This window comes from Anas acuta, chromosome 8 (genome assembly GCF_963932015.1).
Source record: "Anas acuta chromosome 8, bAnaAcu1.1, whole genome shotgun sequence".
Classification (NCBI taxonomy): Eukaryota; Metazoa; Chordata; class Aves; order Anseriformes; family Anatidae; genus Anas; species Anas acuta.
Genome location: NC_088986.1, coordinates 14872318 through 14898009, shown reverse-complemented (window position 1 = coordinate 14898009; position 25692 = coordinate 14872318). Strand labels below are relative to the sequence as shown.

General features: G+C 41.9%; 2 protein-coding genes across 2 annotated transcripts; one reads left to right on the top strand and one right to left on the bottom strand.

Moving 5' to 3' along the window:
* Positions 1-25692, top strand: LOC137860391 (uricase-like). The gene is made up of 8 exons (XM_068690592.1): positions 1-77; positions 18140-18358; positions 19092-19208; positions 19328-19406; positions 21825-22011; positions 22479-22602; positions 23019-23102; positions 23951-25692. The coding sequence occupies exons 1-8, from the start codon at positions 63-65 to the stop codon at positions 24086-24088; spliced, it is 963 nt and encodes a 320-aa protein (XP_068546693.1). The 5' UTR covers positions 1-62; the 3' UTR covers positions 24089-25692.
* On the bottom strand, positions 6380-16422 carry DNASE2B (deoxyribonuclease 2 beta). Its single transcript, XM_068690591.1, has 6 exons — positions 16253-16422; positions 12105-12282; positions 10804-10885; positions 9632-9793; positions 7929-8126; positions 6380-7380 (listed from the first exon to the last, which is right to left on the bottom strand). The coding sequence occupies exons 1-6, from the start codon at positions 16363-16365 to the stop codon at positions 7031-7033; spliced, it is 1083 nt and encodes a 360-aa protein (XP_068546692.1). The 5' UTR covers positions 16366-16422; the 3' UTR covers positions 6380-7030.

Genomic DNA, 25692 nt, shown 5'->3' with positions numbered 1-25692 from the left:
CTGCACTGCCATTACTCCTCTGTGGGATCCAAGACTGGGAAGCTAGCACACAGCGGGCCACCATGAGCCAAGTGACAGTAAGTAAAATGCTTGCTGGCTTTGACTCAGTGCAGGGCAAAACTACGGTGCTAGACCACTGGTGGCTTGTTCATACTGGAGAACCAAGAAGGATCAGGATGTAGGAAGATATGAACCCACAGAAAATATAAAGCTGGGGAGCTTTCTAAAGTAAACTTTATTTTTATCTGAGAATAAAATGCTACAAGTTGTAGAGGTACATGTGATAATCCAAAGAGTGAAGTGTTAAAGGCATCAGTTTGCTTATCACTGTTTATGTTATTTTGTACTTATTTTTTTTTTTTTTTTTGCCTGCAGTTTTCTTAATGAGATGAGAATGGTTTTAGTGTCATGGTCCATAACAAAATGGTCTGCAGTTACTCTTTTCATGTTTTGCACCTCTTGTTTATGTTGTACTTTTATTGGTTTTAAATCTTAGTAGTAGCTTCCTTTAAAAAAAAAAAAAAAAGAGTTGTAGCATGTTGCTCAAATGTGTGTGGTTCGAACTGTTTAGTTTAGCTTATAAATTTCTCCCTCCTACTTTTATATATTTAGTGTGTTTGCCTTTGACTTGCCCCACCTCTTGTAGGTTTGGTAACAAACAGGTAGCAGCTTCCTCTGTGGGTGTTTGGTTTGTTTGGTTTTTAATACTTGGCTAAGTCACTTCAGTTTGTGCCTTTTGTTGTTTTTTTCTTTTTTTTTTCCTCTCTCTGTGGCATAGCCTGTGGAGGCTACATTTGTAAAATGGATAAATGTTAAGTGAAACAAGCTGCAAATGGGATTTGTGCACGATTAACTCCTAATGGTTCTCTGTGATCAAAATTGAGGTCTCTGACCCCCCTCCCCGCCCCCAGTGTATCTCCCACCCTAATGCTCCTCCTGCTCTCCCCTTCCTTTGTCTCTCTTGATCACTTTCAGTTGTCTTGTTCCCTCTTCTGAGTTTTTTCTCCTAGTTCTCTGCTCTGATTTCTCTGGTACTTCACATCCTTTGGCAGTAATGAGGAGGGCAGGTTGGTGGGCAGCAGGGAGCACAGCTGTAGTAACTGTCCCTATTTGCTGTGCAGCATTTCTTACCTGCTTTTTCCTTGCAAAATGGCTCATGCAAAATTGTCAGTTCACTCACCTTAAAAATCTTACTTTCATGCAACAAATAATCAGAGCAGTTTGAAAGCAAGAGAGGAAAAGGTGCAGATTTCATTTGCACAGTGCCCAGGATTTCTAAGGTCAGAATGAGCAATGGAGAAGTTTCCAGGGCAAGGAAAGAAACAGTTCCTGAAAAGCGCACTGAGCTCAGTGTTCTTAATCCTCAACATGAAGCAGTGGGCACTGGAGCTAAGCAGAAGCATCCTAGTGCAACAGATACATTTTTGAAAGTGCACTATGGAAAAAGAAATACTGATTTTTGGCTGATAGAACCTTAACCCAAATAGGAAACCTAAAAAAAGCCAGATACAGAAAAGCCCTGGAGCTAAATACTTTCAAACTTTGGAAAGTCAGAAGTACAGGAACAACAACAAAAAACAACACACTTGATGACATGGCTTTTAGTGAGCTTTTGACAGTTTTTGGAAGGTGATGCATAAAATGTGTACTGCTGTAATGCGACATGATTATCTGAGGGCATTAATACATGTGAAGACAAATCTTCTGGTTAATACATGATGATGCAGAACTGTGTTGCTAATTTGCATGCACAATTTCTATGATTAATAAATTATGCAATGCTAGCACAAGTGTACTACTGTGAACCACTTGTAGCAACTGCCAGCAATCCAGCAGGCGACACTGAATACTATGCTCTACTCTAGTAAAGCTTTGAATATTTGAATACCAGCTTGCAGTTCCCAAACTGCAAAGTGATGAAAGGAGTAGAAGAATGCTTCTCCCTTTTATCTGTCTTACAGGAGATTTGGAATAGTCACTAGTTGCCTTGTGTAGAAATGCAAAATGATCTCAACTGAAAAAAATAAAATCAAGGAGATTTACTAAAATCACTTGAGTGAAAATGTAACAGCTGTTTTAGAGCTAAGATTTATTTTTCAAGTCCTAGTGTTTCTCATTTAACACTTTGAGTAAAATTAAGGTATCAAATATGCATAGGATATGCTAGATATGCATATATATATGTATAAATATGCTGGAATAACATGCTCTTTACACTGGGATAAATCAGTTAAAATAGTAGATAAGCATATAATGGGCCTGCAAAATAAATAAATAAATAAATAAATAAATAAATAAATAAATAAATAAATATGTATGTATGTATGTATGTATTATGAACTACCTCCTATCTGAGGCCAAGATCTGAAAGTGCTACAACTGGTTTCTGAGGTCATATGCAGCAGCTATTACTGCTGAAGGATTCTGAGAATATTCAGCAGAGTAGGCCTTTAATCTGGTATCTCTGATCTAAGTAGGAAAATGTTAGATATGGCTAATCTGCTTGGGGTATCAGAGTATCTATAATATACTGATATTGATAGTCTAGCTTGAAATCTCAGATCTAGCTCCCTGCCTTGCACTATGGAGAGTTTATTCGCTGCTACAAGATTTTATTTTCCATGCTTTGCCTAGCATAAATTCCTATTCCTATACATTCTCATTTTTAATTTTCTGTCTTTTAAATAAATCTCTTGTGAAATACAAGAGGCGCATCATATTCTTGCATCATGTTCTGAGCACAGTTAGGCTTTGGCTTGCACTGAGATTCTAGCAGACACTGCCAGCGTGGCTCTGTCTCCTGAACGTTTTACCCAGGGCATAGGCAGATTACATGTTTGGAAGCAATTACTGTGCTAAGAACCCAGTGATGTATCTTTCCCAGAAGCTGAAAATGAAGGTATAAAAGACGTCCACACAGTAATTTATGGGTGTTAACTTATGGATGTGAGTTTCTCTGGGAATAATTATGTGACTACACTAATAATACAATGGATGCTTTGATACATTTAAAAAAATAGAAAAATAAAAAAATCTCAAAGCGTTCTTCTTTAACATTTCATTACTCTCAGGAGTCAGGGATGTATATATTTAAACAGAAGAAAGGGACAATAGAGGCCCATATGCCTTCTCAAAAATAGTGCTGTCTTTTCACACCACAGGCATGCTGAGAAGGCACTTGTTTGACATAAGAGATTGCATTAGAGGTGTTTGCTGGAAACCTCCCTCTCCGAGAGCAGAAAGCTGCACACAGTGCGCTGCTGGTGCAGCAGCTGGTCTGGGCTGCTGGGGGGGCAAGAGAGGCACTGCTGGTAGAACGGGCATCACTGGCTGCTGGATAGGCAAAACCTGCATGGCTCTGCAGGACTTGGGTACTTCTAAAAATGCCCACTTCGAAGCAGACTTTGTTTCAGAAATAGATCTGCAAACCTCTGTGACAAGGCCAGTGGCAGGCTATGTTAGCATACCTCGAAGAAGGGAAGGCTCCCAGCTAAGTCAGAGAAATTTCTCCTCAGACTTCCCTTCACTTGCTGGCAGATGGCTGGCATGGACTCCCTGAGAAGTTCCCCAGCACACTGTTGGAAGGGGTGACTCCCACTGCTAGCTCTCAGGATATTTTCAGTCATCATGAAGACACCTGGAGCAATCCCCCCTTAAAGGCCACCATGTGAAATGGCCTCTGACTGGATGCCTCTGCCTGTTTTCCAGTGGAGTGAGTGCCCAGCTGGAACAAAATTTCACACAGCTTAAGTTTCCACACCTTCACAATCTTTTAGTTTTTGTCCCAACAAAGCTGATGTCTAATCCTTTAGACGGCCTCCTACATTTAAGTCTGTGTAAAACCACCCATTTCCAGCCACTACCCGAAGGATCCCCAGCTACTGGTGCTGCAGGAGAATCCTTGGGGATTCAGAGGAAAACCATCAGGCCTGGTTTTCCAGAGAGGAGGGGAAGAGAGGCATGCTGCCTGCTCTGCAGGGCAGCAGCGGTGGTGAGAGTGGGAGATGCTGGGGCGGGCGGGCATTGCGAGAGGCTGCGTTCGCCTTCCCTGTCGCTTGGGCGCTTGTGATGCGTGCTGGGACAGGGCCCAGTCTTGCCTGAATAATTACAAGGCAATTCCTACCAAACAATGATCCCTGCTGTTGAGTTTGTTGCAAACTCATCTGCATTACAGCAACGTTTAGTGGATTAATAATGTGTGCTTTTGGCCTCTCCTACTCCCTCGGCAAGCAATTTTCATGCGTAATAAATGTTCACATTTAGTCTAACCAGAACAGAGCCCAAGGGTCAGAATAGCCATACCTGCATGCTGAGGGGAAGAGACGCGGGGTTTCCAGGAGGGAAAACAGCTTTCTGCCCTCTTCAGGCTGGGTCCAAGACTTCTGTCCTTTGGCAGCCTCAGCTTGGCTCAGCAGGTCCCCACAAAATTGCTGGGTGGGCTGCGCTGGATGTCCCCCTCCACAGGAGCAGCCCAGCCAGAGGGGTCACCATGGGCAGCAAAGGGAGCATGGGGTGGATAGAGTTGTCAAGCATTTGACATTTTGACAAAGAACAGCATATTTTAAAATTAAAACCTTGTAAAAATATGCAAAAATACTTATCTCACACCAGCCATTTATCACAATGCATGCTATGAGGGCATATGAGGTTGAGTTTTACAAAGTGTGTAGTAGAAATACTGGGATATGTAAATATGGACGTTACACAATGTGAGGAAAACTGCATTAAAACTGATTACAGTCAAAAAAAAAGAGAACCAGAACTGCAGCCTTTGTATTGCTACACCAGTGAAATGAGCCTGTACCCACCCTGCCTATTTAGGTGACTGTCATGTAATGTTTCTCCCCATCTTCCCACTGCCGTTTATGCCTCTATAGCAGCAACTAACATGGAGGTGACCAGTCTTGGGCCTATTGGAAGAGGAATGCTGTGAATAATCTTGCTCTATGATAGCTATCAGTTGATCAAATCATTAAGAATAACAATTAGCACTTAAAGCCCAGTGATAGGCTGTTGACTGTGACGCAGCACTGTGTCAGCCTGAGGTGGAGACTCCTTGCTGTCGAGCTTTGTGACCCAAATGCTGTGACTGAGCATCTCCCATAGGAAATACAGGTGGAGGAGCCAGTCCGGTGCTCTGATGCCTGATGGAGCACCTCACCAGAGCTGTCCCCAGTGAAGTGTTCTGGCCATTCCTATGCAGTGAGGTCACGCACATGCAGTGCTGTGGGCAAGATACAAGGGTTCATGCAGGTTAGGCCAGTGTCTGACATGGAAATGGGGAAAAGACAAATGAATTTTATCATGGCTAATCCAACCAGTGTCCTGTCCATCCCACTGCTGAGCATTCTGCCTCACTGGCAATTTTCATTGCCACAAATAGTTGTTACTTGACCACAGCTAGTAAAAAATGAAAAATATATATGTAAATAATTTGACAAGCTTCAGAGGAAAACATAATTAAAAACATAATCAAATTTATCAATTTTTTGTTCATATGCAAGGATAAGAACAAAGTTTATCTCATGCAGAATATCTAAACTATCTACATTATTTTCACTGAGCTATGAGAATTGGGTTTTCCTTCAATCCAGGTCAACTAAATAAAAAAATCCACTCCTGCACAATTCCCATTGTTAAGCAGGCCAGATACAGTCATTTTATTTCTTCAATGCCAGATTAAATAATTTTATTTCTTCAAGCAGTATGAACAAATGTGATCTGATGTTAATTTATTTGGTACTTTGGTTAATTTATTTGGTACATTGCTTGGTTGATTTTACATGATGGAAAGGGAAGGAAATCTTCAACAACTTCTTGTGGTTGTGGGGTATTTCTTTATATCTACTTCCTTTTAAGATGTAGATAGTCAGGGGTATGGACTATAAACACAGCTAAACACAGAAATATTAGCAGGACAGCCAAACCTTCAGACAGGAGTTTATAGCACCAATTTGGGAAAAAAAACAACAGTACAAGTGAGATATACACCTATAATATTTATACATATATAATATACAATATATATAATATATATATAAATATATATTTATTATATATATACTATAATATCCTTAGGAACATAATAAAAGCAGATAAATTTTTGTAATTTGAATCAAAAAATGTATCAGGAGCTTGCAAGGTAGCTCTGTCTTTATAAAAAATCCATGCAATCTTCAAATGCTAAGCCTGAGACTGCAGGTATTGAAAATTAATAGCCGCATTAGTCCTAGTGTGAAAATGTAGGTAACATAATATCTTCCTTCAAATATTTTCTTATTTTATTTTTTTCCCAATTTTCCCCATTTTTCCTTTGGCAGCTATAAAACATTGTAATAAACCACAAATGGCTATAGAGGGAAGAGAGAGACCATAAACAGACCATTTTCTCTGTTAATTTATTTCACTCATTCATAATTCGGACATGTTTATTTGTTTATATGATTACTGCACATGAATAAAAGCACTAGAAATACTCCCAAGATAGTGGTTACAAATTATTTAAAGCTCATTTCTTCCCTAAAAATTAATCATAAAAATGAAGCCTTCTTGTCCACAGACTACTTGTCTTCCTGTCTGCATCCAATTATGCCTGTTCTTTAAAAGATTCAGCCCAGCCTACTCCCAAACTCAGCAGACATGCTCTGATTGATCTCAACAGCACATGTAACAGGAGGTGATTTTGAAGCATTTTAAGGTACTTTTCTCCTGTTAAGTGCCCAGACAACCTAGCTAGCAAGGCAGGTTTTTGTTCCTCCTCACATCCCATGTCCAGCATCACTCACTGCGGTCCCCTGTGCACCATCACTGACAGCAACATGTTTTGCCGTGGCATTACTGTGCAGAGAGAAAAACAGATGTGTTTTACCCATAAACCAGCTGCTTTTATAGCTAACAATGTGAAGATCTAGCACATCTGGCAACTCACAGGACTGTTCTTCAGAGCGAAAATATGATTTAAGGGAGATATTTCCTATGCTTTTTATGTAATAAGGGGCTATGCTGTTTGGGAGGAATGGTCCATTTATATCTAGGTGGAAGCATCATTGCAACTTTCATACTGGATTACCAAATTTCTAAAAGCATTATAGATGTGTTCATTCTGTGTGCACATGAACCCACCACTCCTCCAAGCTTGCTCAACAGCACGGTTTAGGTCTCCAATGCAGGTCCACTGATCTTCATTCTTCTTTGAAACAGACCATTTGGAATGATCCTCGATGGAATGGAAGGTGGAGTTCAGTGGTGTCCCTATGAGATTTATGTTGTAGACATGGTACTGCAGAGAGCAGTTAGAGGGAAGTTTTTGGCCAGAGTGTTGCCAGGATTCAGCCAGCAAATCAGTCTTCAGCTTCTGAGCTACCCAGGCCACGTAGATATCTGTGGGATAGAGGGTGGGAGAAATCAGCCCTTCATTTAAGTGGGGATCAGAAAGGATTGTCTAAACTGGGCTTGTTTAATTCTAATGCATGAAGTGAACCAGAAGAGATTTTGCCCCCTTCTCTTATTTTGATTTTTGTTTCAGAAGTTCATTCCTGTTTTCCCTTCTTTTCCTGGAAATCCTGTTACAAATAATCAGCAGGAGGAAAAAAAATAAAGGAAAGGAAAAAGAATTTTTAATCCTTCATAACAAAAAAGCTGATGATTCAAACCCTATTTTTGTCCTTTGTTGTTACAGCCAAATAACTGGAAAGAAATTTTCAGACAATCCCATTAATGTACGTTTTAAAACATTTGAACGATCAGACAGCTTTTCACTTAGTGGAGCTGACGGAATATTATGATGGAAGACCATTCCCAGTACTCCATTACATTTATTTCGGAAACTGAAATTCTTTTTTCCCTTCAAAGTAAATACTGTCAAAGAATACACTGACTGCTTACTACTTGCTTGATCATGTGTGGTGGGTGACAGCAGTTTTTCTTACCATCCACGAATGAGTGGGACTTCACAAAGTGGAAAAAGGCCTCCCCGCGAGCTGACCGCAGCTTCGAGAGGCGGTGCAAGGGGGGTGAGGGCAGCCTGGAGCGTGCACAGAGCTTTTGCAGATTTGGGAGATCAGCCTGAAAGGCACTAGGGAGGGAACAGCTGTAGATTTGTGGATTAGAGCTCAGCATCTGTTGGTCTGAAAAAAAAAAATAAAAGAAAAAACACACAAAGAAATGAACACATGCAAAATGAAAGCAGGTTAAAGCAAAGCAACCAAGAAGGTAAAGTTCTGTCTGGGAAGGAAAACCTGAATCCTTTTTAATCTTCACAGTTTATCTCTGGAGCAGTTCAGTCTCAAAGTAGCTTTGGTTTTAGCAACCAAAACCAAACATGTTTATTTGCTTTGTGTTATGACTGACCCAGCATCTCAATCCAGCTGAGAGAGTATTCTCCCTTTTATCCATGTGTACCATCCTGTTCTTAGCAGGACTGCCAGTCTGTGGTCTTAGCCTATGCCACAGCCCTCCATGGTCACCTTCAAGCCTCTGAGCGGTCACACGGCACTCAGACAGCATGTGTGAATTCAAGCCTGTGCTTACAGGAGTTGTTTCCAGTCAGTGACACTTTGGCCAAAGCCAAACAGGAGAGCTGCCAAGCAACCCAGCTGAGTTTTATGCGGCACAAAGCTTGACTTTCAAAGTCGGGATTCAATCTGCAAACTACTTCTCTGAACACGGTGCAATTTAACTGTGAAAGTCCTTGCCGCCGATGTTGTAAGGAGCAAGGGAACAAATGGGCTCCACAACTGATGAGTTCATGAAGATGAGTCCATTAGGAACTTTCCAGTCTTTCCAGCTTAGGAAATCCTTAAACCACAGATTACCAGAAGCTGGGAGGATAGAGCAGGAAAGCATTACTGTATGCTTCTCATTTTCTTGTCTTCTTTCCTAAGCACATGCAAAGATGTGCTTCTGCAAGCAGGAACTTGGTTTTGATGGCTTTGTGGTGTGACCAGCCTGCATATTTGCACAGTCTTACGCATTTATTTAATATAATTTGGGACTTGGAGCTCAGCAAAGAGTAAAAAGCAATGTGAAAAGTGTTATGTAACGTGTGACTTCTTATAATGCCCTTGACAGTCAGCCTTTGGGACTCCAGTGTCAGGTAATTCTGAGTCTTACGGATATGAATTTCATTTTTCTTATTTTTAGGATTTGTATTTTATGTGGCAAAAAATACCTTTGGAAATCTGGGAATATTTATTCCGTACTTTGTATTTCTGATGTGTCAAGGCCACCACTCCAGCTCAAGTAGTGATTGCCTTGCACTTTTAGAATGGCAGACTATTGCAGCTGAATGAGCTATTACTGTTAAAAATGATTCACCATCCTCCTTTATATTTCCCAAGCACGTGGTATGCATGGGCTGACTTTACCCTCAGTATGCTCTTGTGACTATTATTATCCCAATAGTCCTCATGGGGGGATGGAGGCAGAGTGGAAGAGTGAATTTCCCACATTCCCACAGGAAATTGTTGGATAAACAGAACTGAAAGCCAAGGGTGCGGCTTCCAGGCCCCACTTGGTTTCCAAATGTGACAATGAAAGACAAGAGCAATCAGTTTTGGAGGCACAACCCAAAGGAAAGAAGTCAGAGAGGTGCAGCAGAGCAAAGGCATTCTTGGGAAGAAGCTTTCCATACCTATTTCTGTGAACTGGTTATATTTGAAGGTTATGCAGATGGCTGTCTGTCCATAGGACTGCCCACTCGCTGGGTACCCATAACCATCCTCAGGGAAGGGAGGGAACAGAGGCACACTGTGAATCACCCAGAAGCCTTGTGATTTGTCCAAGAGCAGAAATCCTGTCAAAAGAAAGTTATGGCAAATGAATTAAGAGGTGGAAAGCCCTGAGACATCACAGCAGTGTGCTTCTTTGGATTTGCTGCTGCAGACACCGTGCTTCAGCGTGGTAATGGCTACAGCAGTCTGGCACTGGAGTATATTAATGGGTTGTAGAAGACACCGATATTGTACTAGAATTGCATTAATTCTCTCCTGCATAGCCTAACTTCAATTGTCATCACTGTTCCTTTGAAAAATTACCTTTGCAAAACATTTTTTCTTTATCTGCTCAAACGCTGTCTTTGAAAAATCTGATGATTTAATGGCTGCAACTCTTCACCCACTACTCCTTTCCCTTCCTTTAATTTCATTGCTGTATAAGGGAAAATGGACCCTGTCAGCACCGTGCCTTCTTGCCCAGACCAAACTGTGCTTGGGGCAGATGGGGTACACCTCCCCTGCTGCAGATGGCTCAGGAAATAGTCACCCATGGCTCTGCAGCTTGAAAACACAGCCCTGGAAAGCCTCTCCATCCCAGAGCTGGGCTGGGCAAACCCTGCTTCCTCAAGGGACCAATTAGACCTCTAGAGAGGTTTTGTCTATTTAAAATCATGCTGTACCGTCACTGCACATTTAGTGCTTCCATGATTCTGCCCTCAGAGAGAGATCTGGGAGGCTTTCAAGGTCAATTCTGTCATGTAGGGTGCCTCTCCCTTTGCACCCTGTGCTGCTGTTGCCAGGCAGCTCAGAACGATGTGGTCTGTACTTGCTGAAAGGAGAGACAGGAGTTTCCACTCTTGAATACTAAGGGTCCATAATCATTAAGAGTTCTTCAACAGAGCACAGGCACAGCAGTACCAGAACAGAAGCTACCACGGATATCACTATACATCAAACCACGCATCATGCAAATCATTCTCCAGTTTTGCTTTAGGCAGGATTTTTAGATATGCAGATTGACAAACAGACAAATAGATGTTATGCACAGCTTTAAAAAGGAGGAAACAGCAGCTGGGGACTCTCCCTGTACCTTTGGTGTGTCCTCTTTTCCAGTTGGTGGAGTCTGAACGAGGGACCTCATCGTTATAGATTGCATATGCAGTGTTGTTGCTCTGCAGGGAAAGACACATTTCTGAAACGTGACATTTGGTAAGAGGAAAGCATTTAAGCAAACAAATTTTGTTGAGAACAGAAGACTTTAGAAGTTCTCTGTGTATATCATGAACTTCATTCTTCTCCCATGTCAGCTGGCATTATCCACACAGACTTTACACCAAAATAAACCTGAAGACTCAGCATTAGGGTTCCAGTTAATATAAATGAAGTTCTCTCAGTCATTGCAACAGCCCGTCCTTTGAGTATGTCTCTGATTTAGCTACCAGATCCTGTAAAAATGTTTGCACAGGAAAAATAACCATGACAAGTGTTCTTACAAAGGACAAGCGATTAATACTTTTTTTTTCTTTTTTTTTTTTTTTTTTCAAAATATTTGCGTACAGCCACACCTTATTTCCTCCTGAACAGAGAACTTTCCCCACCTGGTGCACAGTTTGCAATGATAGCAGGGTAGGAAAAGGGCATCAGTGTGGCTCAACACTGAGTTTGTAAAGATTGTTTGTATTGCAACTATGGTATGACATGGGATAGGAAAGTTGTGGGGTTTGCCAGTATTTGACTGACTTCTGGGAGTCTTTTTTACATATAAATTTAATGACACCCTACCACTAAGCCGCAGTAGAAATGCAAAGACACACCCAGACTCCTAAGAATGTGAGCACGTAGACTATGTGGATGGTAAAAAATAACCATAGGCAGATCCTGTGGTATTTTATAATCATTTCATACAAATATAAATGAGGTTTCTGACTGGAAAAAAATAATACTGCTGAAGCAGTAAGGGGGGAACAGCAAAACCCAAATGTGATCAGAGATGGAGCTTGAAACACATGCACCTGGGAGGACTTAGGATGGAGGTCAGTGGTAGTCACCACCAGCCCTAGGCTGTTGACAGCCAGTTCACCACTTGGGCCATTGCTCAAGAGGAATTGCAGAAAAGAAGCCACAGGGTCTACGTACCAATGTTCATTTACTTGATGGGCCATACTTAAGTGTGTGAAAGGCTTGACTAGAAATTTCTAGGGTAACTTCTAAGTGTAGCCAAAACTGCAAATAATCTGCTGAGCTGCCAGCACAGTCACCTTGATACATTTTAGCAGATCAAGTCAGTCAGGTCTGGCCATAGCTCTACATGCTTATTTTGGCTGGTTTCATTTCATTTGCATGTAATATCAAGTAAACATACTAGCAAAATGGTAATTAAACATCACTTGCCTTAGACTCGTATGCTTCATAGAGCTGCCCCAGTGTCTGTCCCAGCGCGCCCTGTGTCATGTTGACGAGGTATTTGCCGAGCTGCCAGTCCTGCACTAGGGCATCCATGTACAGGTACTGCAGCCCCAGCCCTGCATCCTCTCCTCTGGTGTATTTTGGCAGCTTGTACAGAGCAAACCTGCAACAGAGAAGAACAAGTTTTGTTTTTCTTGCAAACCGCCCTATCTGAATACGTAGGTCAGTCTCTCCTGCCCACCCTGAGGGTTTGAAGACTGGGGTGACCGCAGGGATGCCCGTGCTAGGCTCACCTTCACTCTGCTTTTCCACAGGCTGAGCTGGCACCAAGCTCCTCTTGCTGTGCCCATGCTGCTATTTGTACCCCAAAAGAGCTGGTTTTGAGCTACCTCTGGTTTGTCCCTGCTGCACCAACGCCCTTGCTGTGGCGAAAATGTGGATGTGAACCTTTTTGAGCAGAGCTTTGTGTCATGGGGTTTTCACCCTCAGCAAGAAGGCTGCTGAGGAGACGAGGCTGAATCTGCTCTGCCTGGCACTTCAGTGAACAAACTGCCTGCTCAGCATTGGGGAGGTGCACCAGGGAAACCTGTGCAGGGATAGAGATTTCAGGGAAGTCCTCTGGAGCCCTGCATAGCCACCAAATCCCTGTTACTCCTGGTTCTGGTAGACAGCAGGAGACATGCCTGAACCTCAGCTCCCAAGGTCAGTCTGGCATTCCCTTGGTCAACATGGGCACCTCTTACCAGTAATTTCTTATTCTATACAAATATAATTTTATATTTAAATTAATTATATAAAATGGAGTACTAAATGATAAAATTACACAACTCAGTATTTTCATATATACATATATACAAATGAGTATGAAACTACGTAATAATGTTGTTACAATCCTACTTTTCATAGCCAACTCATGTGGAACTGCTGCAAACTGAATATTTACAATTAGCCAGAGATACAAATCTTTTCAAAATTGCAGAGTACTAAATACTGTTGGTAAATTGTTCAGTTCCTACTAATGTCCCTGATGAAGTAAACAGGTTTTCCTAGTGCACAAGTCCATGGGATTAACTGCAATGTAATTAATTGAGCCACTTTCCTTGAGTGCTGTACTTAAGTAATTTGTTATTTATGTCAATAGTAAGAACTGAGTGGCCTTATTTTCGATACTATGGTTCTTAACAAAAATGCAGCTTGACTGCTTAACACCACATGTATGTCAGGAGGAGTAGGACTTGCCCAGTTAATTTACAGTTGGTTGGTTGGTTAAAAAAAATGCATTTCGGAAAGCAGGTTAAAGTGCCAGGAAAGCATTTTGAAAGAGGAACATTTAGTCCATGGGAAGGGCACATGTACAGGAAGAAGGGAAGCACAGAGGTGATCCCGGTAATCCACCTGTATCACCACTAGCTGAGTGATGCTCCTTAAATCGCTCAGGACAAATTGTAGCTGATGACAGATTCTAGAGAAGACAAGGAAGTGATTTGTATGGGAGGTCTGGTGAGAGCATTCCCTGCACCAGGAGCCACAACAATCCCTTTATTTGCAACAAAGATTTGGAAAGACAAGTAGTAGTAGTAGTAGTTATAAGAGTAGGAGCTGAGCCAAGAATTAATATCTGAAGCATTTCCAAACTGCTTTGAAATGTGCTGGGAGGTTTATGCTCTGCCAGTGTTTACAGCCTTGCAGCTGACAAACACGCGTTAGCAGATGTGCTGGAGGGAATGCTTGTAGCTGAGTTATCAGTGAATTGCCTGCTGATTCCCAGGAGATAAATGTTTTGGACCTGCACAGAAAGTCAGTTGAGTGCATTAGCAATTTAAACTGTAGAAAAGTCTTCACTGCTATTTTGCACAGGGGAAGTTTCCCAAGGGCTTAAGTGGCTAAAGTATTTGTGGGAGTGGACTGAAAGTTACTTTGCTGAGAACTGAGGAAAAGCAAAGGCATTAATGTCGGGAATCCAATTAGCATGGTCACAGTGTTAGCTTGTGTCTGAACACTAAGGCACAAGAAGTAATCACATTTTTTATTATTATTATTTTTTTTTTCTTTTTCCCTCCAATAAAAATAAGTGCACAGCCCTGGCTTGAATCCCTGACTCAGCACTTCTCAGAAGGCAGAGGTGTTTTGTTTTTTTTTTTAATGTGTGCAAAAAGATTTCCAAAGAGTCATGGGCTCGGGTGAATACAGCAGAGATCTTCTGCCCTCCTGAAAGTGCTGCACCTGCGGCCATTCCCCCTGGTGCACTGGGGATGGTGAGGCGAGCTCCCAGCTGGGATGCACCTGGGACATTTGCCAGTGCTGTACTTCATGTGGGTAGGAACCGCAGGCATGTGGAGGCAGGTGGGATCCCAGAACCGTGGAAAGGTTTGAGTTGGAAGCGACCATACAGGCCTCCTGGTTCCAACCCCCTGCCATGGGCAGGGACACCCCACACCAGGCCAGGTTGCTCAAAGCCCCATCCAGCCTGGCCTCGAACACTTCCAGGGAGGGATCAGATCAGATAAAGGAAGCGATACCTCCAGTTTAGCATGAAATGGAAAGTATGTGAATACTTGTAATGAGCAATTATATTGCAGGAGGAAGCCACTGAACAGCAGGGACTCACATAAAGCTCTTAGTAAATGAATATAAAAAATGAAAATCTGTGTTTGTTTGAAAGGGCATCAACATCTTTTGGTTAAGAGGAAGCTTTTCTCAGCAGTTTCAGTTCTGCTTCTTCAAGCAGCTTCATAGCAACCGAATCCAGAATGAGGCAAAAGTTCACTATTTCTTGTCAATAAGCTAGCATGACCCATGCTGACAGATAAGTTTCTCTTCCTTTGGATCATGGCACATTTGAAAGAAAATCCCCCCCATCTTCCCTGCTATGCCTGTCAGAAGGAACCAGTGCCTGCACCAGGCCTGCAGGAGACCTGGAATCCCTCAGGAACTGCCTGTATTTTGTTATTGGCAGTTCATTGCTTTTTGTTTGTTTTATAGCTTTAGCACATGCAGACTCATTCTGCAAGGAATAATTACACTTTGCAGATAAATTAAACTTCTGTTATCACCGAGTTTTTGCCTGGCAGCACCACCTAAGGGACTGATTTCTGAAAAATGACATGATCTGGATGTGCCTTGGCAAGGGTGAGGGGTGACAGGGCCGGGCTGGACCCTTGGACGCTTGATGCTGAGCCGACACAGTGTGGCGTGGACCTGGTGGCCGTGATGGCCCCGGCCTGCCTGCAGCCAGCACTGCGCATGAGGGGAGGGACGAGGGACACCCTTCTGTTGTTACAGGAACAGCACCCGCTCCTTTATTGCTTGTATACAAACTAATCGCTGTTCAGTGAGACTCTTTAAATTGGTTGATATTTATCTTTGAGATGCTTCAGTACTCTTATATATATATATATATATATATATATATATATATATTTTTTTTAAGAGGCCTCGTTTCACTTTTTAAACCTAGGTTGCCTATTATGTAATTACACTTCGCGTCTTTCATCTTCAAAGTGCATTAATCCAATTAATCATTTAGCACCCAAACCCGGGCTGGGTGCTGGCAGCGCGATGCTACCAGACGGCACTTTCCCACACCACCATGTCCACCCACGCTCCTCGCGCCTCTCCTGCATCACTGCCAGAGGCAGCCCGGCCTCGGCTCCCCCTCCACAGCCATGGCGAGGAGACAAATCCTGCCACGCTGCTGGTCGGGGATGGGCAGCAAGGTTCAGGGCAGGATGTGGACATTTCCCCCCGGACTGGTTCCTGCAGGCAGCGAGGCCCTGTGCAGAAGCCCTTGCTGCGACCCGGCGCCGTGGGGGCTGCTGCAGGCAGTCGCAGCCTTGGCATTCGAACACAGGTTAGGCTGGCTTTGATCATCAGACACAAACGCTGCGTAAACCTGTCATTATTTTGCAGTTACTCATAATGCAGCAGCGTGGTTGGTTCTGTGGAATGAAATCACCTTTCAATAACTTACCCTAGGTTTTCCAAATGCAAAATTCAGCTACTACTCACAGGCAAACAGGATTAAACCAGTGATTGCTATGTGTTACTTCCCAGCGACCCACCTACTTCATGCAGAGTAATCTTAGGTGTTATTTACTCATCGAGCATTCCTCCCATGAGCGGCATTTACTTACCAATCGACTGCCTCCCCGTCTTCATTTCTGCAGGAAATTTGCGCTGCCCATAGTGACGGGGAAGAGAGCAGCAGTAGCACAGCAGGGCTACACCATGCAGACCCCACGGTCATCGTGGTGCCTCAGCTGCACAGTGTGAGCGCGGGGCAGAGACTAAAAGCAGAAGTTGGCCGTTGTTTCCTCAGCCACCGGCCCTGGCTGCTGTGTGGTGAACACCCACAGGGAGCGGCTGGCAGCTTCCCCGGATCAATCTGGGCAACAAAATGGCAAAATGATGTTTTTCAGATTTTACTTTTGAGAAAAATTACAGCTGCATCTTCAGAGGAATTATTTTGAATATTTAAAACATGTTAGGTAGTCTGCTTTCAAAGCAAGCTGCAGATACTACAGACATTTTTTTTTCTTTCTTAATGCTTTATGAAAGCATTAAAAAGGAAAGCATGATATTATTTTTATTTTTATTTTTTTACAACTACATGAAAAACCTCAGTTTTCAGACAAGCAAACCAAAACAACTTTCACCTCTCTATTTTTTCCATCCAGCCCATGCAGTGAGCTCAGACTTTGCACCATTCCTGCAAAGTGGGTTCCCAGTGCAGTGCTGAGCTCCTCTTTCCTGATTTTGCTAATGGGGAGCCTTATTTTGCCTGTGGGAATTGAGCCTGCAGAAACCAACAGCAAGAAAAAGACTCTGATCCACAGTAATTTACTTACAATTAGATAATATATATATATATTAATTCTCTTTTAAACACATTAGCATTTCTCTTAGGAACAAACAAGTCTGAATTGAGCTATTTTACATCTGATAATGTTTTCAGCAAGTCATGAATAAAAAGTTTCAATTTATATTTTAGTGTTGAAAATATTATTTTTTTCCCTCCCCATTATACTTACACTGAAATAAATTAATATCAGGTACAAGATATTTCAGCCTCAGGGAAAGTCTAGTGCAATAAGTGCTAGGTATTTTAGCATAAAAGAAATCCCCACAAGCTCCCCAGTATTTTTGTCTGTTGCAGTGCCTCCAGCACCATAAGAGCTGTGCAAGTTGGGCTGTGTTTGACCAAAGCAGGATAAAAGTAATTAGGGCTTAATGCAAACCAAAACAATGATCCCAGAAAGTGAAGATTTTGGAGTTGTGAATCAAGAGCTGAATTTTGCTGCTCAGACTTGCTTCTGTTCCATTTCAGGAGCAATCAGGGCTGTAAACTACATGCAACAAAATACTTTCAACCAGCCCAGTTTGGCCTTTCTTTCCTTCTTTCTCTGGGGAACCTCAATGTGCACAGATAGGGTTATAGAAAACAGAAAACCACCAGGAACATGACACCTGTTTTCATCTTCTGTTTGGGACTTGTGTCTGCTTACAAAGGAACCTTTCCTCACCAAAACACCACTTTGACGCCCCTGCCTGGTGCATCGCATGCTAGGGGGGCAGTGGGCAGCTGTTAGTGTGGCTGGGGAAAACAGGAGCTGTGCCAAGGAAGGTGAGCACTGCCGATGGGACGGTGGTGGGGCATACAGACCCAACAGATGGGGATACCCCTGCCTCAGGAAGAGATGATGGGGAAGACTCAGTGAAGGGCCACAGCCAGTACTAATCCAAAGGCGATGAAAGAGAGAGAATTGTTCACTGCTACTTGTGTTAAATGGTCTGCCCCCCAATAAAAGTTTTAAATTCCATCACAGCTATGACTTGTAATGACATCTTCTTAAAACGTTTTTTCTTCGTATCAGGACTTGGTGATTTGTAACACAAATATTTACATTACCACAGGTAACCACAGAAATAAAACAATAAGTGTTGTTTATGTTTCACTAACTAATCGTAACTGGTGCTTCTGCTGAGTTCTTTCATGACTGTAACATGTGTTTTCTCTGCAGATTAAGGATATAGAAGTCCTCAACTGTGAATATGGCAAAAACACGATTAAGTTCCTTCGCCTCCATAGAGAAGGGAAGAAGCACTTTGTTAAAGAAGTGGAAGTGTGCACCCATCTCCGGCTGACTTCTGCTCATGAGTACCTGGATGGAAACAACTCCTTTGTGATACCTACAGACACCATAAAGAATATCGTGCTGGTGTTGGCCAAAAAAAATGGGGTATCTTTTATTTTTTAACTAGCCTTGCTTTTCTTATCACTTCATTTGGAAGCATTTATTATGCTGACCTTTTATTTTCAAAATGAATCAGAAGAATCTCTCCCCCATCTGCACGTCAGGTTGGCACTAAAATCACCATCAAAGATTTGGGAGAGAATTTTCCTCCTCTAGTGCTCATCCTGCATACAGGGGTTACTGAGGCCCTTCCTCCTGGTCTAACAGTTTTAGTTATTATTTTAGTTAGTTTAACTTTAGAACATAGAAACCTTTCACATCTGATTAACCACAGTAGTGAAAATGGCTTGGTCTCCTGGCTTTGAGAACCGAATTCCCTTGCTCAGTTCCTCTATTGTAAGGACAATCTGCAGATCAAGTTCTCTCTCTCAGTAATGAAATCCTATCTTTAGCCTGCAAAGCTGAGCCAGAGCATCACTATGATTATTTCAATATTACGTCCTCAAAGCCTAAGGCTTCTGTAGCTGTTCCTCTCAGCCCAGAGGCTCTAGCTCTCTATACTGCAGAATGGGAGATTTTGGATATGAATCTGTAGCTGCTATTTGCAGCGTATGCTGCAAGCTGATCAAATGACTAGCCTTACTGTGCGCACAGCCAGAATCAAAAGAAATCTGTATTTTTAACAACATTGATCCTTCTCAAATATTTATAATTAGAACAATCTACTTTTGTAGATGAGGTAATTGCTTCATTCTAATAATATTCTTTGCTGCCTTAGATCCCAACTTTAGAACAATTTGCTATAGATATCTGCAAACACTTCATGACAACATTTTGCCAAGTGGCCTACGTCAAAACCTACGTTCAGGAAGTTCCATGGCAACGTCTACACGAGGTATCTGAAATACTAATGCATTCACTTGGTTCAGTCTGGAGCTAGTCCTTACTCTCTTAGCTCCTGTTTCCCAGTTAAGGTGTTGTTTGCTGCACTTACATGTCTGCTCTGAATTGTAGAACGGCGTTCCCCACATCCACTCGTTTATATGTGTTCCTGATGGGATTCGCTTTTGTGAAGCTGAGCAGTGCCGGAATGGTGAGAAAAGACTCTGTAGCTTCCCCTATTTCTCTGTAAATATTTCTGCTGATGACAGATAAAGATGGCTTTAGAGAGAGCAAAAGCTATTACAGGGCTTACAGCACAACCAAACCTCTCTAAAGGCCTAAACTGAAGAGTACTTTTATGGTCTAATCTTGCAGTCCTTGATCTCTGAGACAAGGCTGAAAATCCAATATAGTTTACATCTGTATGTGTGCCCTAAACACTTACTGGTTACAATGGCACATTCACCACAACTGTTACGTATTGTCATGGAGTTAATAGCCTTCTGAGAATGCCCTGCTTACTTTTTAACATTATACTGTATTCTGAAGTCTCATTATGATCATTACCCTATAGAGAAATACATCACAAAGCCACCTTGCCATAGGACAATTGCCTAGTTTGCAGTCATTTTCAAAACCCTGTCAACATGGTTTGCTTTTATTTCTAAAGATGCAGTTTCATTGCTGCAAGTCAGGCTGGCCTGAACATCATAGGCATTCAGGTCTATGTGCAAACTGTTTTTCACATGACACTTCAGAGCATACTTACTGTTTTTGCACACCATGACAGAAAAAGCACCATTTAGTTTCACTAAGAGTTTTGGGCAGTTGGATGCCTTGCCATTCCAGAATGAATGCAAAAAAATCTCTATTTCTGAGTTAATCCTATGTTTCAAAACCTTACTCATCATTAAAAGAAACTTGGTGAGGCTTAATAGAATTATAGCCTCCCTCCCCCTCCCCCCCCCCCAGTATATCAACTGATAAGAGGCTCAGAGTTTTTCAGAAACTGAAAGCATCATAAGTAATTTAATGGAGTTGCCCTTAGACTATTGAAAAGACAGCATAAGCACAAAACATACTGAATGCACAAGGTGGGCTGTTCACTAATTTGAAAGCTTTTCCTAGGCATTATATTTCTTCAATGTAAGATCCAGACAGACAGCTAGATAGCCAGCCAGCAATCATGCATTGCAACCAGCTCTTTCAAACAAGACTATGCATTTGAATAGGAGATAAATATATTTCAAGGTTCACTGATAGTATCTGCACTACTTTAATACCCATGTATTACTATTTTATATCTAAGCTATGAATTCATCAAGATCTGAACAAAATCCAGAATAACCTGTCCAAGAACATTGGACAGATAAGATAAATCTTAAGCTTTAGTAAATAACATGGGAAAGTAGCCAAAATAATAGTACATTTCTTTGGACTCATTCAAAAACAAACAAACAAAAACAATAATGAATTTAAACAAGAAAATAAATAGGCGAAATACAGTTCTAATCATATCCAGTGAGCATGTATGAAAAAAAATACTCTAAACAATCATGTCATTTGGGAATATCTATCACAGTGGAATTATTTCTAATATGACTTCCTGCAAAGATACAGTTTAAAGACAAGGTGTGTCAAAGGCAGGATTACTATGGCCAGGCTTATTCAAGGAGTAATTTTGGACTAGCTAGCATGAGTACCACAAGCAGAACAAAGCAGCAGCATAGGCTTCAGCCACTGAGCATCTATGCAGAATCCGGATAAGCCTGTGTGGAGTAAAGTTTCTCCTTTCTGAATCTGCTTTTTGGCAGGTCTGGTCAGTGAAATTTTCAGTTATCAGTTTGGTGTAATCTAAGTGATTGACCAATTGAAATTTTATAGCTTCCATCCAAAAGGATGGAAGAAAATGTTCAGGACACAACTGTCTGGTCTTTAGAAAATGATAATCCACCCATGCAGTGATCTGCAACGGCACATTTTATAAATAGTGTCTAAGAGCAAAAACACTGTCAGTTTGAACCTGTGGGTGGCATTTGTATCAGTGCCAGTTCCTGCTAATTAGCTGAACTTCGCGCATTTGCATTGGCTCTTTGCCCTCTCGTTCTAATGGATGCAAAACTAACAACAGGACAGATATGTAAAGTGAATTTCTGGCTGAGGCTCCCAGTCTTGTTACAGCGTTTCTACACTCTACACATTATTAGAAAAGTTCCACCTTACCTCTCCTATGTACCACAGCACCAGTAGCCTATTTTGTTTCACTTTCAAGCAATTAGTGCTCTCTGAAGTGACACCAGTGAGAGCCAACCCAATGCATGTCCCAGCTCCAAGGAAGTGAGGTAAGGGGTGTCCTAAACTCTCTGTGACTGACATTGCAGATCACTTGATAGGATTCTCTTCTTTCTAGATTGAGCTCTGCTTTCAGTGGTTTCTATCTTATTTCCTAACTTTCTGATAACATCAGTGTGCAGAAAATAATTTTTAAAAGTAGCTAGACTTACAGAAGAAGCATGAGTGTTGGAGTCGCTGCTTGATGGTCCTAAAGCTGCTGCTGCAAGTGCACATCCAGAAATCCTTTCTGTCCACCTGAAAAGTTCTCACACTATCATGTATTTTTGGTTCACAGGTCCTCTGGTTGTTTTTGCTGGAATTAAAGATCTGAAACTTATGAAGACAACACAGTCTGGATTTGAAGGCTTCTATAAGAATGAACACACCACGCTACCTGAAAGGCATGACAGGATTTTATGTGGAGAGCTCTTCTGCAAATGGTCGTATGGTGAATGCAGAGACTTTGACTTCGATTGCATATGGTATATGTCAAATCAAATAATATTTACCACCCAATCTATGATCTCAAAGATCCTCTGTACAGCACAGCAAGTGTAAGGGCCAGACCTGCAGTTGCTGAGCACAGATCTCAGTAGAGGCTCTAAGCACTCAGTGCTGGGGGCGAAAGGCAAGCCTTGGGGGTAAATCAACTTCTCTCCCTGATGGTGCATCAGCCAACAGCATTTAAATGGACAGTTTGTGGTTCAATACAGAACACTTCAGGAGAACAAATTTGCAACTCATTTGTTAGATAATTTTAACAGAACATTTGCTGATGAAGTATAGATTTGGGGAGAGGGAGTTTGGAGGAGACAGGACATTGTTCTTCCATGAAATCTCACATGCCATCTATTTGTCAGAAAAGACAGGGAAAAATAGAAATAAAATAAGCACAGTAAAACATGATGGATCTAGACAAAGATTTTGTAAGAACCTGTGTTACCTCTAGGAACAAAGTCCGGGAATGTATCCTTGAGGCCTTTTCAGGGCCACCTGACTGTGGGGAGTATTCACCCTCTTACCAGAAGACTGTCAACTCTATCCAGATGTGCGTCCTTTCCAAAGTGTCACAGGTAACTTCTTTCCTCCTGCTGATGTTTTACTTTAACAATAGTGAACATCAATTGGTCCTCTAAGAAGACCCAAATGAACCCATCTCCATTGGCAGTTCTAAGACTGGAAACTGGTGGTGTACAGCTTGATGGTCTGAAAAACCATAAGTGCACTCCCAAGTTCAGTCCTGAGCACTGCTTCTTATCAGCTAAGAACATAATGGGAGAGAATATCACTCAGTGCTCGGCAAGACATAAGCAAAAGTGAAAGGAGTGCTCTCAGATTGGCTACATGTTCAATGGATTGCATTTTATCAACTGTACATATTTTTGTCAAGGGAGGTGTTGCTCTGTTTTTCCTCACACTGAAGGAAAATGTTGGTAGGCTGTTGGCTGAGAAAGTGTGTTAGTTCATTGCCCTGTTTTCCTGGTTTCAGGTACAGGTCATAGAAGTCATCTTGAACAACACGTTTTACAATGTGGTAGACATGAAGAATCTAGGCTTGACCAATGACAAAGAAGTAAGTAAATGCTCCAAACACAACTTACCTGGATTCTCTATAAACTCCCAGCCTTAAAGTATAGCAATAGCTATACTTAAAGTATAGCAATAGCTATACTTTAATGCAAAAGAACAGCCAAAGTGAACAAACTTTCTCCTCCAGCCCCAGTGAAGGCTCCACCCTACCTCCAAAGAAGATCTACACTAACTATAGCAGAAGGATGATTGCCTTCTTATGTTCCTGATAAGAAATAAATGAGCACAGGGGAGAGCTTTGGAGATCACTGGGGTCTGTAACAGAAATACTAGGTTAGCTAAGGCCATAGGCTTTACCTCCAGGTGACAGAAGACCAACACTGTAAGAGAGCAGCGAAAAAATTGTTCTGCAGCCATTTGGAGTCAAAGCAACCAGGTCCAACAGTGGACAAGGTATAAGCCTGGGACCAGGCAGAGGGTGAGAGATGGAATGGCTGTGATGTATTTGCCCCTCCCTCCACAGGTGCTCTAGCTGTTGGCTGGGTCAAGCCAAAAGTCTGTTATCCTTGCATGACAGAGAGAAACTGGGTTATTCCATTTTGCAGTTGCCATTTTGACCGACCAACAGTTTATAGTCTGTTTATACTCTAGTGTCCCTCCCAAATTCCTGTGATTCTCCTGCCATCCTGTCCTACCTTTGTCCTCTTTTTGGTGGACATTACAGAGCCACTTTCACTTGAGATAACAAAATTTACCATTGATGTCTGTAAGGGAAGGAGAAGACCCAGGCGTGATTTTGAAAGGGGGTCAATAGCTACAGTTTCTGCTATGATGGCAATGGCACATCCTTGTTCCAGGAATGATACCTGTGTTTCTACTCATTCTCCTCAGGTTCTGGTTCCAGTGGAAACTCCCTATGGCTCTTGTGCTTGCACGCTTGGCCGGAAGAAGTTCTTAGAAGGTCAAGGCCACATGCTAAGAGATGAGAAGCAAAGTCAGTTTGGACTGGTAGCATCCCAGGGAAACTAAACCTCTCGGCTCCACTCACACATTCCTGATAAACTTGCAGTATGGCTTTCCTATCCACGTGTATTCATTACCGGCCTCTCCCATTGCTGACTACTTTTCCCTTTATGAACTCATATGTTGGGATTTCTAAAGAAGCCTCAGAAATTCAGATATCAAAGTCTCTCCCTGAATCTCAGTGTGATTTATATATTGAAACCCCCTAAATTCTTTTAAAAATCCCTGCTGGAAACATTATAGTCAATTTTTAAACCAGCTATTTTCAGACTTCTTAATGAAACAATTAATTTGATAATCTTTAACACGCTTTTGACACACAAAATCAGCAAATCTGTATATTCTATTTATTCATGTTCCTTCAGTAAAATGAATATACAGGCATGAGACCAGATATTTCATTGACATAAGCTATCCTGACCCCTTGATGCTGCACTGTGCTACAGAGCTGAGGTTCTGACCCAATAACTGAGTGGGGAATCAGTCAGACATTGATTTGTGAAGGAAGTGAAAAAAAAATCTATTATATCTTCTTTGCAGTATGACTAGTTAACAGCTGTTTACTAATTTCTCTGCATGTGTTCTGACTGCATAGCTGCTGCTGCTATTCATCAGACTATACAGTTACTTTATAATTAATTTTATATTAACCACTGAGGTGTCTGTGGTTTTGGGCTATCTCTGTAATTTTAATTAAATAGTTTTATTAGGTTTATTAATCTAACCATGACTTTTGAGCAGGCAGAAATCAACCTAAGTAACCGTATTATTTCTGGGAGGGGCAGGGAGATAGACAGACAATGCATATCTTACTTTAGTTACCCAAGTGATAGCTTTGAACATTAAGATAAAACTACAAGACCAGCAGTTTTCATCTCACAAACTGCCTCACTTGCAACAGGAATCCTGCTCAACTTCTAACAGCTTCTGACTGCTGCCCTCATTTTCTCTGAGTGTCATTGTGACAGAACTCCATGTGACAGAATGTAAATCCAATGGGAAGTGCCCAAAGTTATTTCCAAAAACTGCAATTTGGTTGCCTTTGTGCCTTCTCAGTTTAGACCTGCAGCATTCCTCTGGGTACAACTGGTACAACTCACAGTCACTGAAAATGAAGAACATGTCCTGCACCATGTTCCAAGAGAGGAACTTGCCTTGGTGAGCAGGACATAACAGACAAATGGAAGGCACTGTTCAGAGTCCTGTTGTAACTTCTTAAACAATAGGAAAATGATACCACAGAGTGAATCAGTCCCAGATTTGCCCATAGAAACTGTGGATGCCCCATCCCTGGAAGTCCTCAAGGCCAGGCTGGATGGGGCCTTGGCCAACCTGATCTAGTGGGAGCTGTCCTTGCACATGGCAGGGGGGTTGGAGCTAGGTGATCTTTAAGGTCCCCTCCAACCCAAGCCATTCTATGATTCTGTGATCTGTTAGGCTCTGGTCGCTAGTTGATTCTCAAAGTTTCATTTATGACACTACTAAGTTTTACTGGGGACATTCTTTCTTACCTTGTTCAGCTTGTGTTTTATTGTCTTTCTGGGCTTACGGCTTGCTACTTCTGCTATTTTTAGGTGCTTATAATTTATTAATGTATCTTTCAAGGGCAA